Source organism: Solanum lycopersicum, chromosome 8 (assembly GCF_036512215.1).
Source record: "Solanum lycopersicum chromosome 8, SLM_r2.1".
Classification (NCBI taxonomy): domain Eukaryota; kingdom Viridiplantae; phylum Streptophyta; class Magnoliopsida; order Solanales; family Solanaceae; genus Solanum; species Solanum lycopersicum.
The window spans coordinates 46,055,297-46,073,254 of NC_090807.1; the positions used below are offsets into that span (position 1 = coordinate 46,055,297).

Sequence of the window (17,958 nt, forward strand, 5' to 3'; positions counted from 1 at the left end):
TAAATATTGATGTCAATTAACGTGTCAACTCTTTAAAAAAAAATTTATAAAAGCCTATGGTTAAATTAGAATTTCTCCAATGTTAATAATCTAATAGTATTTATGTATTACAAATACATTATCTATTTTAATATATGAAACTTAAGTCATGTTGTGATAATAAAATTCAAAATTTTAAAGTTATATACTCCAAAATGCCGACAGTGCACTGATTTACCTTTCACCACCCATTAACGACTTTCTAATGTTTAACTCACTATGACCCAGTAACATTGAAATCATTAATTAATAACTATCCATTAAGATTCTCTCTCTCTCTCTCTCTCTCTCTCTCTCTCTCTCTCTCTCTCTCTCTCTCTCTATATATATATATATATATATATATATATATATATATATATATATATATATATATATATATATTTAACTATTTACAATAAAATTATAACATTAGATGTACTTTTGTTTCTTTCCCGGCAAGATATGTAGTGCTTTCTTCATAGTTCTCCGCGCAGGTCTTATTTCCTTTTCTTTTTCTTAAATAATTAGGTATTAAAATGACAAGCCCTACTACTTATTTATTATATATAGTCCAAATAGTATGGAATCTTAATTAAGTTTCATATTTGGCCAATAAAATAATAACTTAATTAATTATTTTAAATGAATACCCATGAATTAAATAATTGTAATTAAATAAATAGTTCTTACTTCTAAAAATTACATTTCGGGTCAATACAGTCAACAAACCAACGGATGGTTTTTGACCATTAAGCCAAAGAAAAGTTTCATTGTCCATTAAAACTTTTGTAACCTTTAATACATTATTTCACTCATTATCCTTCATTATACCTTCTAAATTATGTAACTTCTAAAACCATTATTTTTATTATTTACTATTTCATTATTTTCCTATTCATTTCTAGGAAGATTCTTGTAATACAAATAGTGATGGTCTTCATTTAGTTTATATACACAACACACAAAAGAAAATATAGAGTGAAAGAGTAGTCAAAAAGAGAGTTCTTATTAGTTGAAAGGAGGTGTTCTTGTTTGTGGAGCTTTGGATTCAACTCTTGTCCAACGTATTTGAGTTATACTTTGTGAAGGTTGTTGTATCTTGGAGGGGACAAGTCAAAGAGGACTACTTCTGGACCGGTGAAAACATTTGTTGTAGTGGGCTTGAATCAGGAAAACGAGATATTCGCGCCTCAACCTGAAAAGATTTTATTTATTCATTTCATTTTCAATTGTAATCTTGTCATTTTTGTTATCTTGTAATTTTTCTCTAACAGTTACACTATATATATGTTATCAAGATATATAAGTTAATCCTTTACAAATTTAGTAAAGGAAATAGAGGCTTTATATTCGGGGAAATCGATTACATGCATGGATGATATTGATTTATGAGTGAGAGTGTGCTTGTTTGAAAAGTCCTTAAATGATATTCAATTAATTAACTTAAGTGTGTTAAATCTTTGTTGGCGTGAGAGACACTTGCTGTATGAGTATAGGTGATACAGAGTAATGCTTATGTTTTTAAAAGCGTTGGTTGCAAAAAGTTGTCAGGAAACATGCTATTACGAAGGATGAATAAGTCTTTTGGGAGTTGATAGTGGATCCACAATCCAATGGAGCGAGTCTAGGTCTAGGAGTATTGAGTAGTTGTTCGAGGACGAACAAGCTTTTAAGAGTGGGGTAGTGATCTTGGGCATATATTTTATGCCCATAATGCTAATTATGCCCACATGTAAGCCAATTTTAAATTCAATATGTATGTATTTAGAGTCATATCGAGTCAGTTGCATATTTATGAGCAAACAAACATGATTTGTTGTGTAGGTAAGATTAATGGGGGAAACAACCACGAAAAGGAAAAAAGGAAGGAGTCTGAGGATTCTAGTCAAAAGTGAGCAAGGAAGAGGCTGAAGAAAATGCGCCAACACATTTGTGTGCTGCCTTCGCGTCGCAGAGAGGGAGGAGAATATAGGTTATGAGAATTAAATTCGAGGCATAATGCCTTGTGTTTCTCGCGCGTCGTGCAAAAGGCAAAAATGTCTTGTACGAGAATCTAAAGGTCAGGGCGCATCGCGCGCCTGAGGCCCAGATTTGACCGTTTCAACTTTTAGTATAAATAGGGTTTTATTTTATTTTATGAAAGAATTCCTTTTAAAATTTTGAAGAATGACAATTCGAAAACGTATTTTGAAGCTTTTAGGGTTAATTTCTCGTTATCTTTTGCTTTCAATCATTGTGATTATTCCTAACTATTGTATGATTGATTTGTGGACTATGAGTAGCTATATACCCTAGTTCTAGGGTTGTGGCTACAAGATTAATGTAATCTTTTGATTTTGTTATTGGGTTTGTTATTGACTATCATATAAATCTCTCATATGTTCTAATTCTTTACATTTCATTCTTGATCACCATATAAATAAATCTATTATCCGAATAGAACTCGGGAGATGAATAAGTGGATAGAACGTAGGGATAGGGATCTTGTTGAACTCTAAACAGCTAGGACTGATTCGTCTTTAGCATAGAAATATACCTAGAGACCTCGCTTGAGTCACCATACTGGATGATAACTTAATGCTCAGCGTTTAATCAATATATCCCCTCTCAACATTGTAGTTAGGGTGTTAAATATTGTAGGCGATTAGAGCTTAGGAGACTATGATCATAAATCTAACCCTGTGAATCAGTGATTCGATAGTTAATAACTACCCATTTAAACAATATTAATTGCATGATTCTTGATAAAAGTTACAGCCCTGGATCTTTACCAAGTCATTGTTAGAAATCGTAAAACCAGAATTGTACTCTTTACATTTTGTTGTATGTAGAAGTAGAAAATACAGACTCTTGAAAACAAGAATTACATTTGTGTTGAACTGCAATTTAGGAGAATTGACAAGCTCTAATTGTAAGTCACTGTGGGTATGATACCTGACTCTCATAAAGAGCCACTCTATTACTTGTAGCATCACGTGCTCTTGCGTGTGCAATTTGACTGCACAAGGTTCCGTGTTACATCAAGGGGGTAGCATCGGAGCGTGACATTATTATTCTCAGAGTTGAAGATTGACATTTGATCTTCAGCCTCAATCTATTCTTTGGAATTTTTATCCTCAATGAGTTGATACATATCGGCTATATCCTAATGGTTCTTTGGGATGCTATCCAGGGTTCAAGGTTTGGGCTACACACTCTCCGACTCTTGATTCACGAGAAAATGTTCTCACTAGTTTTAGGTGGTCTGCGTACATGTAAGATTTATGAGGGTCCTTTTGGTTTTTTCTTAAACTTGCACGTGAATGTAACTTCTGGGCTTATGGGGGTCTTAGTTAGGTTTTAGTTAGATATTTACATACTTCATTTCCGTTCTCTCTACTGTCAATGTACTTTTTTGCTATATTTCCTCTTTTCATATTGCCTTTACTTTTCTTGCTCAAGTAGCCAATGATTTCTACTAAGTACACATTATATTGGTATTCATGCTACACTTTATATATGTTTTGTAATGCATATCCGAGCACTAGTTACTAACATTCACTTTAAACCAACAATTGACATATTTGGAGGCAAGGGTGAGCACATGACGTCCTAGATCATACATGTCTCCATCTGTTTAAGCTGAGTAGGCTTTTGTAATTTGAGACAAGCCTATCTGTTTTGCTCCACTTTTGGTACCTGTACACTCTTTGTTAGCAGCTCTTTGCTTGTGACTTCTAGGTTTTCGAAGGGATCTTTGATTTTGTATATATGACATGCTTCCGCTTATTTCTTCTGCTAATTTTGTTAGGTTGTATATTTTTACTTTGTTTCTATGCTTATATTTGTTATTTGCAATCTGGATTTTCTTACCTTCTGGTGAGTTATAGTAGGGACATGATTCAACAAATCCAATGTAACCCAAAAGAGGCTTAAATTCCTATATGACTTTAAAGAGGCACCAAAATAATTACATGAAAAGTTCGATTCATGTATTATTGAAAATGATTTTAAAATAAATAAGTGTGACAAGTGTACATATCATTGGAACAATTCACATGCTTTTATTTTTGTCTATATATTATCATATATTGATATTTCTTTAACATTAATGTTATTGGAGAAACAAAAAATATTCTTTGGTGAGGCAATTTTTTATACTATACGTGTGATAGAATTTTTCTTGACAAGTCACATTTTGTTGAGAATTTAAAAAGCATCTTCGTTATCTAAAATATCTAAATTAAACATTGTAACTAATGAAGATCAATACATACCTAAAGCTTCTAGTTATTTCTGAATTCTCACATTACCTGTCATGTATATGAGCTACACTATGTTAATGTTAATCCTTCACAAATGGAGTAAAGGCAATAGAGGTTTTATATCCACGGAATTGGATATGAATTGTGAGGCCAAACAGGTTATAAAAGAATTTCTACTGGAGTTAAGGGAGTTTCTTAATGATCAATGAAGATTGGATAATTTTTGAAAATGAATGCTCAAATTGCATGATTTACCATGGTCCATAAATTGTTCAATAAAACTTATAAGAAGTATATGTGGAAATATTAATTGTTTTGTTGTGGTCTACTATGACAAAATAAAAGTAAACAGACTTCTGTATGTTCTAATATTTCCAAGAAACTTTCGGATACATTTATATATGAAGATAATTAGGAGTAATTGCGTTAAGAACTAATCCAGAAGAAATCTCGCAAATATAATTGGCTTAAATTTTTCAATTTACCGATAAACAAGAACTCAATCACAGGCCACCATAACATAAACTAAGACTAAAATTATAAGCAAGCACAAGTCAAAAACTTGAACCAATGCTTATATTCTGTCTTTACGGATTTGCGATCAACTGCCTACTCAGTCCGAGGGAATCAACAAGTTGAATATGATGCCTCAGGCATAGGCTTTTCCTTTTACGGAATATAGCTACTCACAACCATATGGTAGAGAAATGAAAATCGTTAGCAAGTACATAATATGCACTCAAACATCATCACAAGGACGACACAAGGCGTTTGAGTAGTGAATAGAAAGCAACACACGATGTGCATGCTGAACACATGTTACGGTTGAAAGTTTAACCCTATCATGAACAAAAGCCAATTATTTAAATGAATGATAGGGAGGTGGACTTACTAGCCACTATGTTTCTAGACATGCACTACTAATCTATCCAAAATCAAATGGAGAAACAAATAAATGCAAGGACAGAGGTAGTTAGAAGAGCACCTCTACTGGATCCTTGAGCATTTCTGCTACAATACCACAAATATTACTTCCATCAGGCCTAGAGAGTAACACGTTGAGACCACCCGTTATTCCAGGGCTATCATTATCGTCTGGTAGCAACAATGAGCCTGATAATGAGATAATGTCATATTGACCCTGCATATAAAGAATAACATCAAGCTTGATGTAATACACTGTATTAAAATAAGGGCATATATGTTATTTAGTTTTAATAAAAAAATTATAAAATTTATAAAAAAAAAAACAAAAGAAGGCTGAAAGCCCTAACAGAAGCAGCAGATTTCTCTGCAACTTCAGCGATAAAAAAAATATTGGATTTTCTGGTTCTACGGTGAGCAAGAAGAAAATAAATTAAAAATTTAAAGCCTCAGTTCTCAAACTAAAGAGAGAAGTGGAAGAAAAAGAAGAAAGAGAAGAAGGTAAGTTTCTTAACTTAGTTTAAAGATTGAATTTTTATCATTCATGACTATAAGATTGAAAATTGGGAAATTAAGAAACATGAGTTTAGTAGAAATAGAGAAAATTTATTTCATTTTTATGAAACAAATGAATATAGTCAATTATTTGAACAAGAAACTTTGGTTTTTTTGGACTTATATGCAATAAAAATAATTAGGCAGCAAGGACAGGTTGATATTTTTATGGTGAGAATTGACCGAGAAAAGATTATTTTGTGTGATTAAAGCACTAATTAAGTGATTGGGTAGATTTTGAATCAATCATGAAACCTCTAGGCCTGGCTTTTTGTTGATGTAGTATGAATTACCTAAACGAAGGAGTTAACACGAAATTGTTATGAATGTGTTTATAGGTTGACCAAAGGAATTCATAGGGACCATTCGAGTGAAGAGCTTGGTGTTTTCAACACAAGTACTGTGAGTAGTAAGCTTACCTCAATTGATGTTCTATAATTTGCATGATTTTAACATGGTTTATAAAGTAAATGTATTACTGAACGTTTTGAACTAAACTCTTAAAGTCGCTCCATTTGTCAGTTCTTATTTACAGTGAAGATATTCTTTCGAATTGTAATCAACTAACTAGTTTGAACCTTTTTTAAAAAATATTTGGAGATGAATTGGTTTATTTGCATGACAATTAGATCATTGATGGATATTTTGTTGTGATTTATAGTTGTTATTTGTTGTGTTATGAATTTCTGAGACAGGGAAAATTTAGGATAAGCATAAAAACAAAAGAAACTCTGTCCGATTTTCTGTAGAATCCATATAAGGATTGCTTTGGAATCCTGATTTATAATTGGGTCATGACATTCGATGACCAATTTGAAATAGGTATGCTAGAACACAATCAATACTGAATAGGTATTCTAGAAGACAAATTCAATACATAAGAAACTTCACCACTTTTGTAATAAACATACATTCAATTACTTCTGCATAATTTATATGATAAATCCAATAAGACAAGCCAAAGCAACTGAAAATCTGGTACGAAAACTAGCTCTACTCAGTAACCAAAACGAGCTAAAGCTGCTCTCATTTTTTCTATGTCAACAACAAAATCAAAAGGTCATAACCAACAATAAAAGTTAGATTACCATTTTATACTATAAAATATTGATATTAAACATGTGATTATTTAAATATTAAATAGCTATCTTTCATATTATTATATCAAATATTAACCATTTTATCCTTTAAAAGATTGTCTTATTAGATCAGTAAATCTAAACAAAAAGTACAATTAACTGACAATCAAAGAGTTTTTCATCCACTAGCTTAGAGAGTTTTTTTGCTCTTATAGCTTCCAACAGTTGATAAAACATTTTATACACTTTGACAAGCTCTATAAAATTCACTATTAAGAAAGTATGTTCAAGTCAAGTAACTTTTATGCTTTGCTGCTTGAACTCTTACAATATTTTGACGGGTGTGAATCAGATCCTTCATGCCTCATAATATAGGCGACCATAAAGGTTAAGTGTCTTTAAGTTGAAACTCATACATACCTCATAAGTCACAGTTCCACCACCAATTATGGACTCCCGGAGCTTCACGCTACTTACAACTGCAGTTGCAGATATAACACAAACTACCAGTGGTCATGGTCTTCATTGTAAAAAGGTTATTAGATTACCTACAATGTCCTATAGCCAAGGTAACAATTTTTCATCATTTTGTCAAGTTAACCAAAAAGTTCAGAAGAGTGGGGCAGAAATTAAAGTCATCCTTAAACAAGTATAATTATAGTGTTACACTACATACGAGTCCAGTTGCAGTCATACAAACTACCCATCATCGTGGTCCTTGTTGTGAGACGGTTATTAGCTTACCTATAAAGTCATGTGTGGCCAAGGTTACAAATTTACATCATTTTGTAAGGTTAATAAAAAATTTCACATGAATGGGACTTCGATTCAAGTAATCCTTAAACAAGAAATTTAATCATGGGTAAAATAAAATAATAGAATTCCCATTTTGTAAAAATCAATCCCAAAAAAAAAGATCAATCACTTTCTTCTTTTCTCTCAACAAAAATTTAAAACTTGAGCATCTTGTACAATAACACCACACAACACAAAATTAGAAATTTTTTTTGTAAAAATACACAAGTTCATTACAGTTTTGTATATCATAATTAGCTCAAAGATCAATAAGCAAAATGGTTCTACCTCCCCAATATGCACAGAGATTAAGTGTGGCGTCCATCTAGCTTCATCTGCCAACCATTAAAAACTTCATTGTTATTGTGATGCATGTATATATTGGTAAACACTGATAAAAATAAAATCCAATTACTTGATACTTTTAACTTTCCAAGATTAGCTGGAATATTTGAAGAATAAATACAAGTAAAATCACCAACAAAAATAGTCTTCATTATCTACTACTAAAGGAAATAGCAAGAGTATATAAGTTAAATACTTCCTACATTAAAAGGATACATAATTAAAGAAATAATGAAATCATATATGCCTAAATCTTGTGGTTGGTTCTTTTCTCCAAAGCTCTGGGGCCTTCCAGGAGTCTCCTTAGAGAGCTTTTCTGAAGCAGAAGCTCCACGAGATTCAGAAATTTTATAGGGAGATAGGCCAAATCCATGAACAGAATACTTTCTTGGTGGGCCTCTCTTCTTCAGGTCTTGGGCTGGTTGATGGATAATGATTTTTGCAGGAAACATGTATTAGTTAGATTGCTCTTTTTTGTGGGTACAGAGTGAGGGTGGGGGTGAAACCCTTGTTCGATGTCCATGTGGGGGTGAGGGTTGTTCTTGTTTTTGTTGGTGTATCAATGCTGATTCTTGACAATCCACAAGACAAAATATAATTTACTATAATAAGGTGTTTTAACAGTTTGTTCTAAAGAAAACTTTCTATAGAGGAAAGAGCGAATGTTAGTAAAAATCCTTATACGGTGCCTATGCATGGATCATAAACTTGAAGTTGCATTCAACTAAGCAACTATTCTCTTTCTGAGGTGCTACAAATCAACATCTCATTTGTTGATAGAATGTCAACATCTATTATGAAATAAATAATCCATATGTAAACAAAATCTAGTTCCCTCATTTTTATTGGTTTACGTGAGTCGTGAAACTTACAAAAAATATTCAATTATACAATTACTTGTGTTTGACCACGACATACCATTTTGAACACTTCACAACTTTTATTTTGTTACTATTTTGACCAAATATTTTGTTACGTGAGTCGTGGAAATGGCCTTGAGGATTTTTAAATTCTTGGATCTCTAAAGTTTTCTTTGGACCACCCGAATGGTCCATAGAAAGTTATACGATCCGTAAGAACTGGCCATAGAAGGGTCCTAATAGTGCTCAAATGTCCTCTTTAAAATCACTTAAAAGGAATACATCAGTTGTCGTTAATAATAATATCCAACTAAGAGTTGGGATTGAATCCCACAGGAAATGGTGTGCGGTTAAAGATTCAATCAAAGAGTTAACGAGCAATTAATTTCAATGAAGTTGAAATAGAAAATAGGTGGATAAACACACCAGTTTTAACAATACTAATTTAGACACCCAGTTGACAATATTGAAATAATTGATGAATCACAAAACTAATTGACTCTAGGGGTCTGAGGATCAAATTTAATATCACCTTGGACATTGTAGAATTGCTCGTTACAACTAATTAATCACAAATAAGCTAGGTCATTATAATTGATTTTAATATTCTTTCAATCTCAAAGCATCTTTGCATAGAATCTCATTTCGGTCTCATCTGTCAATCATCCTAAGCAACCCAAAACCTTCAATCTTCAATCATGTATATTAAATTGAAGTTGTTGAACATATTACCCACTTATATAGGTTTCTTTCAAGCACCAATGCAAGATAGAAACTAAAATTAAGTTTATCCCTTACTTTATGAATTAATCACTCGACAGTCAGATAAATCTATGATTAACAGCCAAACTACATAGCAATTCAACTAATCAACAAAATTACATCAACATTAGATCCCATAATCACACCCCAAGAAATTGAGGCTATAGCCATACATTACAAAGTGTAAATAAGTTATAAGTGGAATGAAATTAGCCATGAGTATTGATGTGAGGCCAAAATACACATTTTTTGTCATTATTTACCTCACATTTATCATTTATATTTGTCCATTTTGAGCATAAGTTTTATGGATTATGATAAATTGCGTATTTTATTTGTAGGATTAATTTGGTGGAAAAAACTGAACAAATTTGAAGCTTAAACGAATTAAAGATGAAAGGTTGAAGAAGGAAATCAAGCATATAACTTAATGGATTATAGTGAATAAATAATATATTTATATATACATATATGGGAAGGCGACTGAAATCAAATTGATGGAAAGTGTTTTTGCCATGTGTCAGCATCTCAAAGGGATCTTAATTTGAAAGCGGCGGCTACAATATATTCAAGACACAGAAATAATATACGAAAATTAATTCCATCCTGGTTTTGATTTTCTAATATGTCTTGAACTCAATTATTTAATTTAAAATTTTTATATCTATAAATAGGACATCAAAAATAATATTTGGGAAGGCCAAGAACCAAGAAACAAGACACAATATAAACTTTCTTCTAGCTTTGGAACTTTGAAAGAGTTGTTGGAAGGTCGGATAATTATGATATACTCTTTCTTCTCATTTATTATGTATTAGTATTCGTGATTAATAAAAGATAGTTTAGTTATTGTCCTTAGATTTTTATCATTAACACAAGCATATTTATTTTAATAATTTTTTTTTGTTTTCGAGATAATGAATAAGTAAATTTCACAACTAGGGTTGTGGGAACCATGAGCAATTAACAAAGCATAACTGGCAACTAAGAAATTCTTGAATAGTGTTTTACATGTATAGATAGTTATTTCATCTAGTAGTCTTTTTAACGGTGGCCAACGGTAGAACTCGCCGTTTTGCTAGATCAAGGAGGTAGTTAATAAGAAAAGAATTATCAACATAGATTTAGCGTGATACTATCTAATAGACTAGTGTTGATTGGTGCGAAGTAATAACTAAGTCAAACATCAATTATGATATCTAATATGATGTATTGGTAAGGGTTAGTAAATTATACGCATGTAGCTAGACCAAGGTTCGGGTTGAAATTCTCTAGTCGTCGAACCAAGGAATTAGAGATACCTAACTTATCACTTTGCATGCAATACACTAGAAGAAATTGTTATTACTATGAATACCGCATTATGAGCTTATGGGGAACACATTCCTAGATATTTTTATTAACTTGGATATATATAAATACATAGCTCAGAGCTATTTTTATTGATTTATTCTTATTTCAACTTAAATCCCCCATTTTTAAGTAACGACTATCAATCTAAATATTTATTATTAATAATATTCTTCCATATTTGTTGTGGGATCGACCCTGACTTATAGTTAGGTAAATATATTGCATATGATCGTTTATATTTCTTTTCAAGAAGTATATTTGAACGTTATCAAGAATGGCGCCGCTGCCGGGGAAATATGGTTTAGAAATTATCTTTATTATTTATTTTAACTTGTAGGTTTTTTATTTCTTAGGATTACTTTTCAATTATTTATTATTATATCTCATCTACTCTTCTTAAGATGTCATCTGAAAAAGTATGTAGTGATAATTGTCCTTGCAATTCTTGCCCAACTAATTTTATGTATTCTTATAGGTAATTATTTTTTCTCAACTAGATAAGTTTTATGGGTACATGAAAGATTGATTAACTCTTTGCTATAAATAATTATGCAGGCGCCTTAGCGAATATGCCTTTGAATTTGATCTACATTATTAGATATTGAGTTGAATGCAAAGATTAAATCATATGTGTAACAATCCTAAAAATGAATAGGATAAATACTTAAAATGATTTATTTATTATTTGAAAATCTGAAATTTAAAAGGCATAATGGTCCTTTCACTAAGCTAATTAAATCAGGTTTTTATTTAAATTAATAAGGAGTCCTAGTTTGACTAATTTCCAAACTAAAACTCCTATTATTTTACTACTCTCTCTCACGTTTCATCCTTCTCTCCCTCACATTGGTTCTGCCAAAAACAACAAAGAACAGAAGTAATATCAAGAGTTATTCACACTAGAAAAACTCACATAAAATTTTAAGAAAAACAAAGCAACCAAAAACGTTAAGGCAAAGAGAAGTTGTTCGTTGAGTGGGGTGGACGTTGAGGTAGCTTGGACTGATTTTGGAAAGGGTTTTGGGCATCAAATTCATTGTTTGAAAATCAATTAAGTTATGCATTTCTTTCCTCTTGGTCCCTTTCCCAAGAGACCCCTTAAGATTCAATTATTTAGTCCGAAAACTAAGATTGTTTTCCCTGTTGCATTTCCCTGTCACTAGCTCCCAATTATTCGTAGGTTGGGTATGTTTGCTGGTAGATTTAGGTATGTTTGATGTTCTTGTGTTGAATGTGAATATTTTTATGTACGTGAAATCATGAAAATGATAATCAATATGTGTTTGAAGTTATGTGCAAGTGTGTGAAACTTTGTGAATGTGGCAAGGGCCTCAACTTGATGCTCAAAATTTGATAAGGGTATAGTTTTTTTTATGTGCATAAAACCATGAAAAATCGTGATGTTCATTTAAGAAATGTGGCTGATTGAGTGACAATCTTTTATCCAAATAAACTCATGAAAAATGCGCCTAAAGATGTGTTAAAATGGTATATGAATACACCCTATGAATCAAGTTAAAATGTTGATAAAAATGACAAAAATTTCCAGCAACTATGCAAGGTTAAATTAGACTAAAGTTTAATAATGAAAATCTGAAAATTTAACACCTTTTGGCTACTGGAATTCGCGAGAAAAGGAGACGAAAATGGGGTTGGGGGGAATCAAACTCGGGCCACTGGTTTGGGAAAAGAGACGAAAATGATTTAATTAAATAAATGGGAGGAGTGGGAATCGAACCCATGACCTCCAGGCAGCGAGTAAAAGAAGAGAAAAATAAAGAAAAGAAAATGTCAGGTGTGGGAACGAACCCACGACCTCAAGGTTGGAGAGGATGGCAAAATTAAATAAGAAAATAAAGTGAGATTGTGGGGGATCGATCCCACAACCTCACTGTCAAGGCGCCCATTTAAAAAATCTTTAATTAAAAATAAAATTAGGAGGCTGTGGGGGTTCGAAACCACAACCTCACAGCCTAGCGAAATTAACACTAAAATAAGGAGGTTGTGGGGGTTCGAACCCACAACCTCCCAATGTCCAGCGAAAATAGAGAATAAAATGAAAGAGGCTGTGGAGGTTTGATCCCACAACCTCTTGGTTTGGGCGACAAGGGGCCATGTGATGTTAATGAAAAATAAAACGGGGTTGTGGGGGTTCAAACCCACTATCGGCCAATTTAATAGGGAAACCAAGTAGAAAATTAATAATATAATGTTAATGTTGGGGTTCAATCTTGAGTCCCAATGTCATGGAGATTAAAATTAAAATTAAAATCAATGAAAAATGTAAATGATATCCAAGTGATTTGAACTTGGACAAGTCATACTTGAACAAATATCCAAGAATAATGCCACCTACTTCAATCAAATCAAGATCTTGGCATGTACACAAGATACATAAGTCTTGTACTACATAACCTTTGGCATGTGTGAATCACTCAACGAACTATGAACGAAGCCACATGGCTTTTATGTATAGCCACATAAGTCTAACATACGTCCCAAAGTAAGTGAACCTGAGATATATGTAATGAAATGATGAACCCTAGAAGGGTTAAGTGTGAGTGTAAGATACACTAAATGGCCAAGTGCATTGGCATATGATGAGATGAACAATGAAATGATGAAATGAAAAATGAAATGATTAAATGAACAATGAAATGATGAAACCCTAAAAGGGTTAAGTAAGGGTGTGAAACACACTAAATGGCCAAGTGCATTGGCATATGATGAAATGAACATTCACGTAATAAGATGTGAGTAACTATGAAAGCAAAGGTGCTAATGATAAAGAATGTGGTGACAACATGATATGAGGCTAATGTAAATGGTGAGAGCATTCTCAAATGAGCCTAAGTAAATGTTACCACTACGTACTCACCTATGAGAGTGTAAGATAATGAAGAGACAAGTCTCTATGAACACTCTAATGAGAGTATTGAGCTTAACACACTCAATACTAATGATGAGATTAGAAATCATCTAATGAGCTATGATGTCCTCATATTAGAAGCCAGCTTCCATGACATATGAGATGAATGTAATGGAACTTTATACTGAGCACCGATAGACTAGCTATGAGCGGTGATGCCTTCTTTCAGGAAGGGTGGAGGTTCACTTAACCCTTATTAGATGAGACTGTCCGGCTTGTCGGGTATGGGTCTCCTTATTTCTCCTAGTCTTCTAACCTATACATCCAATATAGGGATCTGGCGGGGTTAAATTTCGATGTACGCTAGCATGTTATGGATCACTAGGCCGGTGACTCCACCTCTTTTCGGTGTGAGAGAGACACTAGAATTCATGATGCTCACATGATCTATGTCAGTTATAGTGAAAGTTCCCGAGGAATTAATGAATGAATCTAGCCTCAAATGATGTACATAATGAAATGAATGATACCAAAGGTGTTAGGATAGGATAATCAAAAGGTGAGTTAGATTCAAGTAATGACATAAGGTCATTCTTGTTCATTGCACAACGAACCTAATGAAATTCTCAAACTACATCCTAGGTATAGTTGGCGTTACACTGACCTATGAATGAAATGAAATGGAGTACATATGAATGAGCGAATCAGACTCTGTGTTTACTAATGAAGACTCCCTAGTTGAGGTCACATCTATTGAACCCTCATTTCTGGGATGACTTAATGTTAAGTCCATGATTCCAAAGTGTCATGGCATATGAATGAATGATAATAAAGAAGTTATGTGCTATATGCAAAGTGTGTTGTAAGATATATGATATGTGTTATGCGTCAATGTTATATGCTGCGTGCAAATGTGAAAAGTATGATGTATGTTATTCTCATGGCATAATTTTACTATTCCAAATTTAGAAATCTCACTAACTTTCCTAATCCAAATTTTGAAATCTCATTGACATTCCAAATCCAAATTTTTTAGAAACTTTCCAAATCTCAATTTGGCAAGTCCACTAACTTGACTTCCAAAAATCATGTTGTTAGGAAATATCTTTTCTTTCTCATGCATGTCCGTGGTGTGTGCTTGCATATAGCCATATTTAGTACAAGTGTGTACTAATCCTATACAATCTCTACTATTTTAGGTGCAGGCAGAGGTGGATGATAGAGCTACATGATCGTCTTTGCAGTTATCTGGACGTACAACATTCATACGGTTTTGATAGGTCCTCATGCTTTCGAGGATGCTATTATTTTATATTTTAGCTTAATTTTAGAATTGAGGTAGTGGAGCATGATCCACTAGCGTTTCTTTCCTGTTTTTATTCAGACTATGTATTGGTGTCATTTTGGTAATTATAAACTTAATAAGAATTTAACTATTTCTTTCAGTTGCTTATCTCTTAATGTTAGATGGTTGATGGTGAAAAATTACGTATTAATGAGATTTTTTTTTAAAGTATGTTAATAAACAAAAATTTTAAATTTTCCGCTAAAATTTACCTTTGTAAAGTAAGAAAGACGTAAGTAGGCTTGTCAGCAACCTCTGAGAGGTCAACGATGCCGGTCTCATCTGGGGTCAAGATCCCAATTATGACAATATGACACCCAACAATTTGATAATAATATGTTTGAGGAACAAAAAAAAATTATAAATCAAATTGAATAGCTAAAAGTTGAGGGCCAGATGCTTGATCATACTTTATTGATGTTGGCCTAGTTGAGAAGAGTACACTAGAGTTATGTAACGAAGTAGATAATATTATTTTTAAAAACTCTAGTATGTGTAAATATGAAAGTGTAAATAATAAATAATTCATGAGTTAGGGAGCATTGGACCTCATTCCAAACACTTTTCCACATTATTTTTAGATGATAAGAAATTCATTGAGTCATGTGAGCCTATAGAACAGTGTATGCAGGAGGAAAATTGTGTCGATATTCTTGAATTTATTGTTCCAATATCGGAGAATTACATTCCTCATATAGGATTCAAGAAGTGCATAATGTCATATCTATTTCTTGGAATCTTTATTTTTATACCACCACCCCTTGAGCGTGATAGAAAAATTGATGTGAAATTACCGGTACAGTTCATTATTTTCAAAGTGACAGGAAAAATTGTAAAATTGATAGTGTCGTGCCACGATGTTAAATTAAGTGGTTATTTGGAGACAACTCAATTAGTAGCATAACTTTTTTTAAAAAAAATTTTAGTATCACTTTTTTTCTTTAGTTTCTTGTTTTTGCAGATTAGGGGAAGAATGACTACCTAAAAGAAAATGAAGCAAAGGAGTATGTTTGAGCTTAAAAATGGGGTGATGACCTTCTATATAAATTTAGATAACATGATACTAGCTAGGCCTAAAGGTCTCAAGGAATTTTGCTAACCCTTATTTTATATTTTATTTAATTCTTTGGGTACATCACATCTTTTTAAGTGTGGGGCGGAGGAATGAATTCCTACTTTTGACTATTTTATTGAGTCTTTTTTTAGGATGATTTTCTTGGATTTTGTTTTTGGTTCTTTTCCTGAGGATAGACCCTTTGAACCGAGTGTCTTTTATATATCTATTTCAGAAATAAATTTTATTTTTTAATTATTTTTTTTTGGAGAGAAAAGAAAAGACTCTTTTCTGTTATGTAATACTTACTATTTGGGCCTAATTTTAAGTAGTATTTTTTTTTGTGAATGCTTGATTACTCGTGAAATTGCAAACCTTTCGACATCTAGATTCATGGTTGTGACTTTGTATATAGCTTATTTTATTTTGTAGTTTGCTATGATCTTGTCTTTCTTAGAAGTAAAATTGATCTATCTTGATTGATACTTCTGCAGTGTGTGGTGAGATTTTGTTTATTTCATGTTTTGCATCATAGTCTAAAACTTGCCCTGCATGTTATTGAATCGAAATAAAAAGTGTTGCTTTGATTGGGAGATGATAATTGAGTTTCATTGATTTGTCTTGTAAATTTTATGCCTTTTCATATATTTTATCATTAGTTATCCCTTTTGAGCCCGTACCCTTTTGTTGGTAGCCATATTTTGCCCTAAACTATTTTGTTGAATCCCCAGATTTTGCACCTTGCTTCCTTGAGCATTATAGCATAGACTTATTCTATTGAGAAAAAGGGGTGGATGAGTTAATAAGTAATATATGATATCTACAAAGTACTTAAAATCCCTCTTTGAAAGAATGTGACATGAAAACAAAAAAGGATTGTGACATGAAAAAAATAGGGAAAAAAATGAAGAAAAATGTTACCTTGATGATGGCCATGGTCCTTCCAAGGACACCATGCATCTTAACGTATGTAAAATACGTAAGTTGAGGGTGACTATTATGAAGGAAAACAAAAAAAAAGAATAATGACTAAAACATTCTTGAGATGAGGAAAATTACTTGTGAAATAATTTTTGAAGAGAGTGCTGAAAATAAAGAGAAGAAAATATTGGTGATGAAGTCTAATGGAAAATAGGAACATCATAACCCAGTAAAGTCCTATTTAACTATATTAAAGCATGCTTAATTATTGGAAATGTACATAATGGACAACATATGGTTCTTTGTGTGTACATCAGAATTTTATTTGTGAGTGTGAGAGTTGTTCTTGATCTGAAGTCCTTCATTTATATTCAATCTTTTGAATTGAGTGTGTGTACTATTTGTTTTTGTGAGGACTCTTGTTTCGTGATAGATAGGTGATGTTATTAACTTTCTTTGGTAAGAGTAGGTGAGCAAGCTTAAATTTCATGAGTTCAAAGTCCTTCCTTGAAGTTATGAGGGTAGAGGTTTGTTGTTTATTTGAATGTCTTGCATAATAATTCAGAAGTCTACTTGATATTTTGAAATTCTTACATTACCTAATTATTTGTATTAACCAAAGTGATGACATTGCTAGTGTGTTTTTTATATGAGCTTTAATATTTTCTCGAGGACCAGCAAAATTTTTAAGTGTGGGGTGTTTATGTGAGGCAAAAATACGCTTTTTTTTATCATTATTTACCTATCATTTACCATTTATATTTATCCAATTTGAGCATAAATTTTATGAATTGTGCTAAATTGTGTATTTTATTTGTAGAATTAATTTGG

The 17,958-nt window shown here is 32.3% G+C and overlaps 1 protein-coding gene across 1 annotated transcript; it reads right to left on the bottom strand.

Moving 5' to 3' along the window:
* Window positions 1-5,238: 5,238 nt before the first annotated feature.
* Window positions 5,239-8,415, bottom strand: LOC104648868 (AT-hook motif nuclear-localized protein 10-like). Its single transcript, XM_010326903.1, has 3 exons — window positions 8,211-8,415; window positions 7,244-7,302; window positions 5,239-5,406 (listed from the first exon to the last, which is right to left on the bottom strand). Exons 1-3 carry the CDS (start codon window positions 8,413-8,415, stop codon window positions 5,239-5,241), a joined length of 432 nt encoding a protein of 143 aa, XP_010325205.1.
* Between the last annotated feature and the right edge of the window lie 9,543 nt (window positions 8,416-17,958).

Excerpts from the sequence above, each read along its gene's own strand:
- LOC104648868 (XM_010326903.1), bottom strand. The coding sequence starts at position 8,415 with ATGTTTCCTGCAAAAATCATTATCCATCAACCAGCCCAAGACCTGAAG. Across the intron at positions 7,303-8,210 it reads GAACCAACCACAAGATTTAG|TTGTAAGTAGCGTGAAGCTC; the intron begins GCATATATGATT and ends CTGCAACTGCAG. Across the intron at positions 5,407-7,243 it reads GTGGAACTGTGACTTATGAG|GGTCAATATGACATTATCTC; the intron begins GTATGTATGAGT and ends CTTTATATGCAG.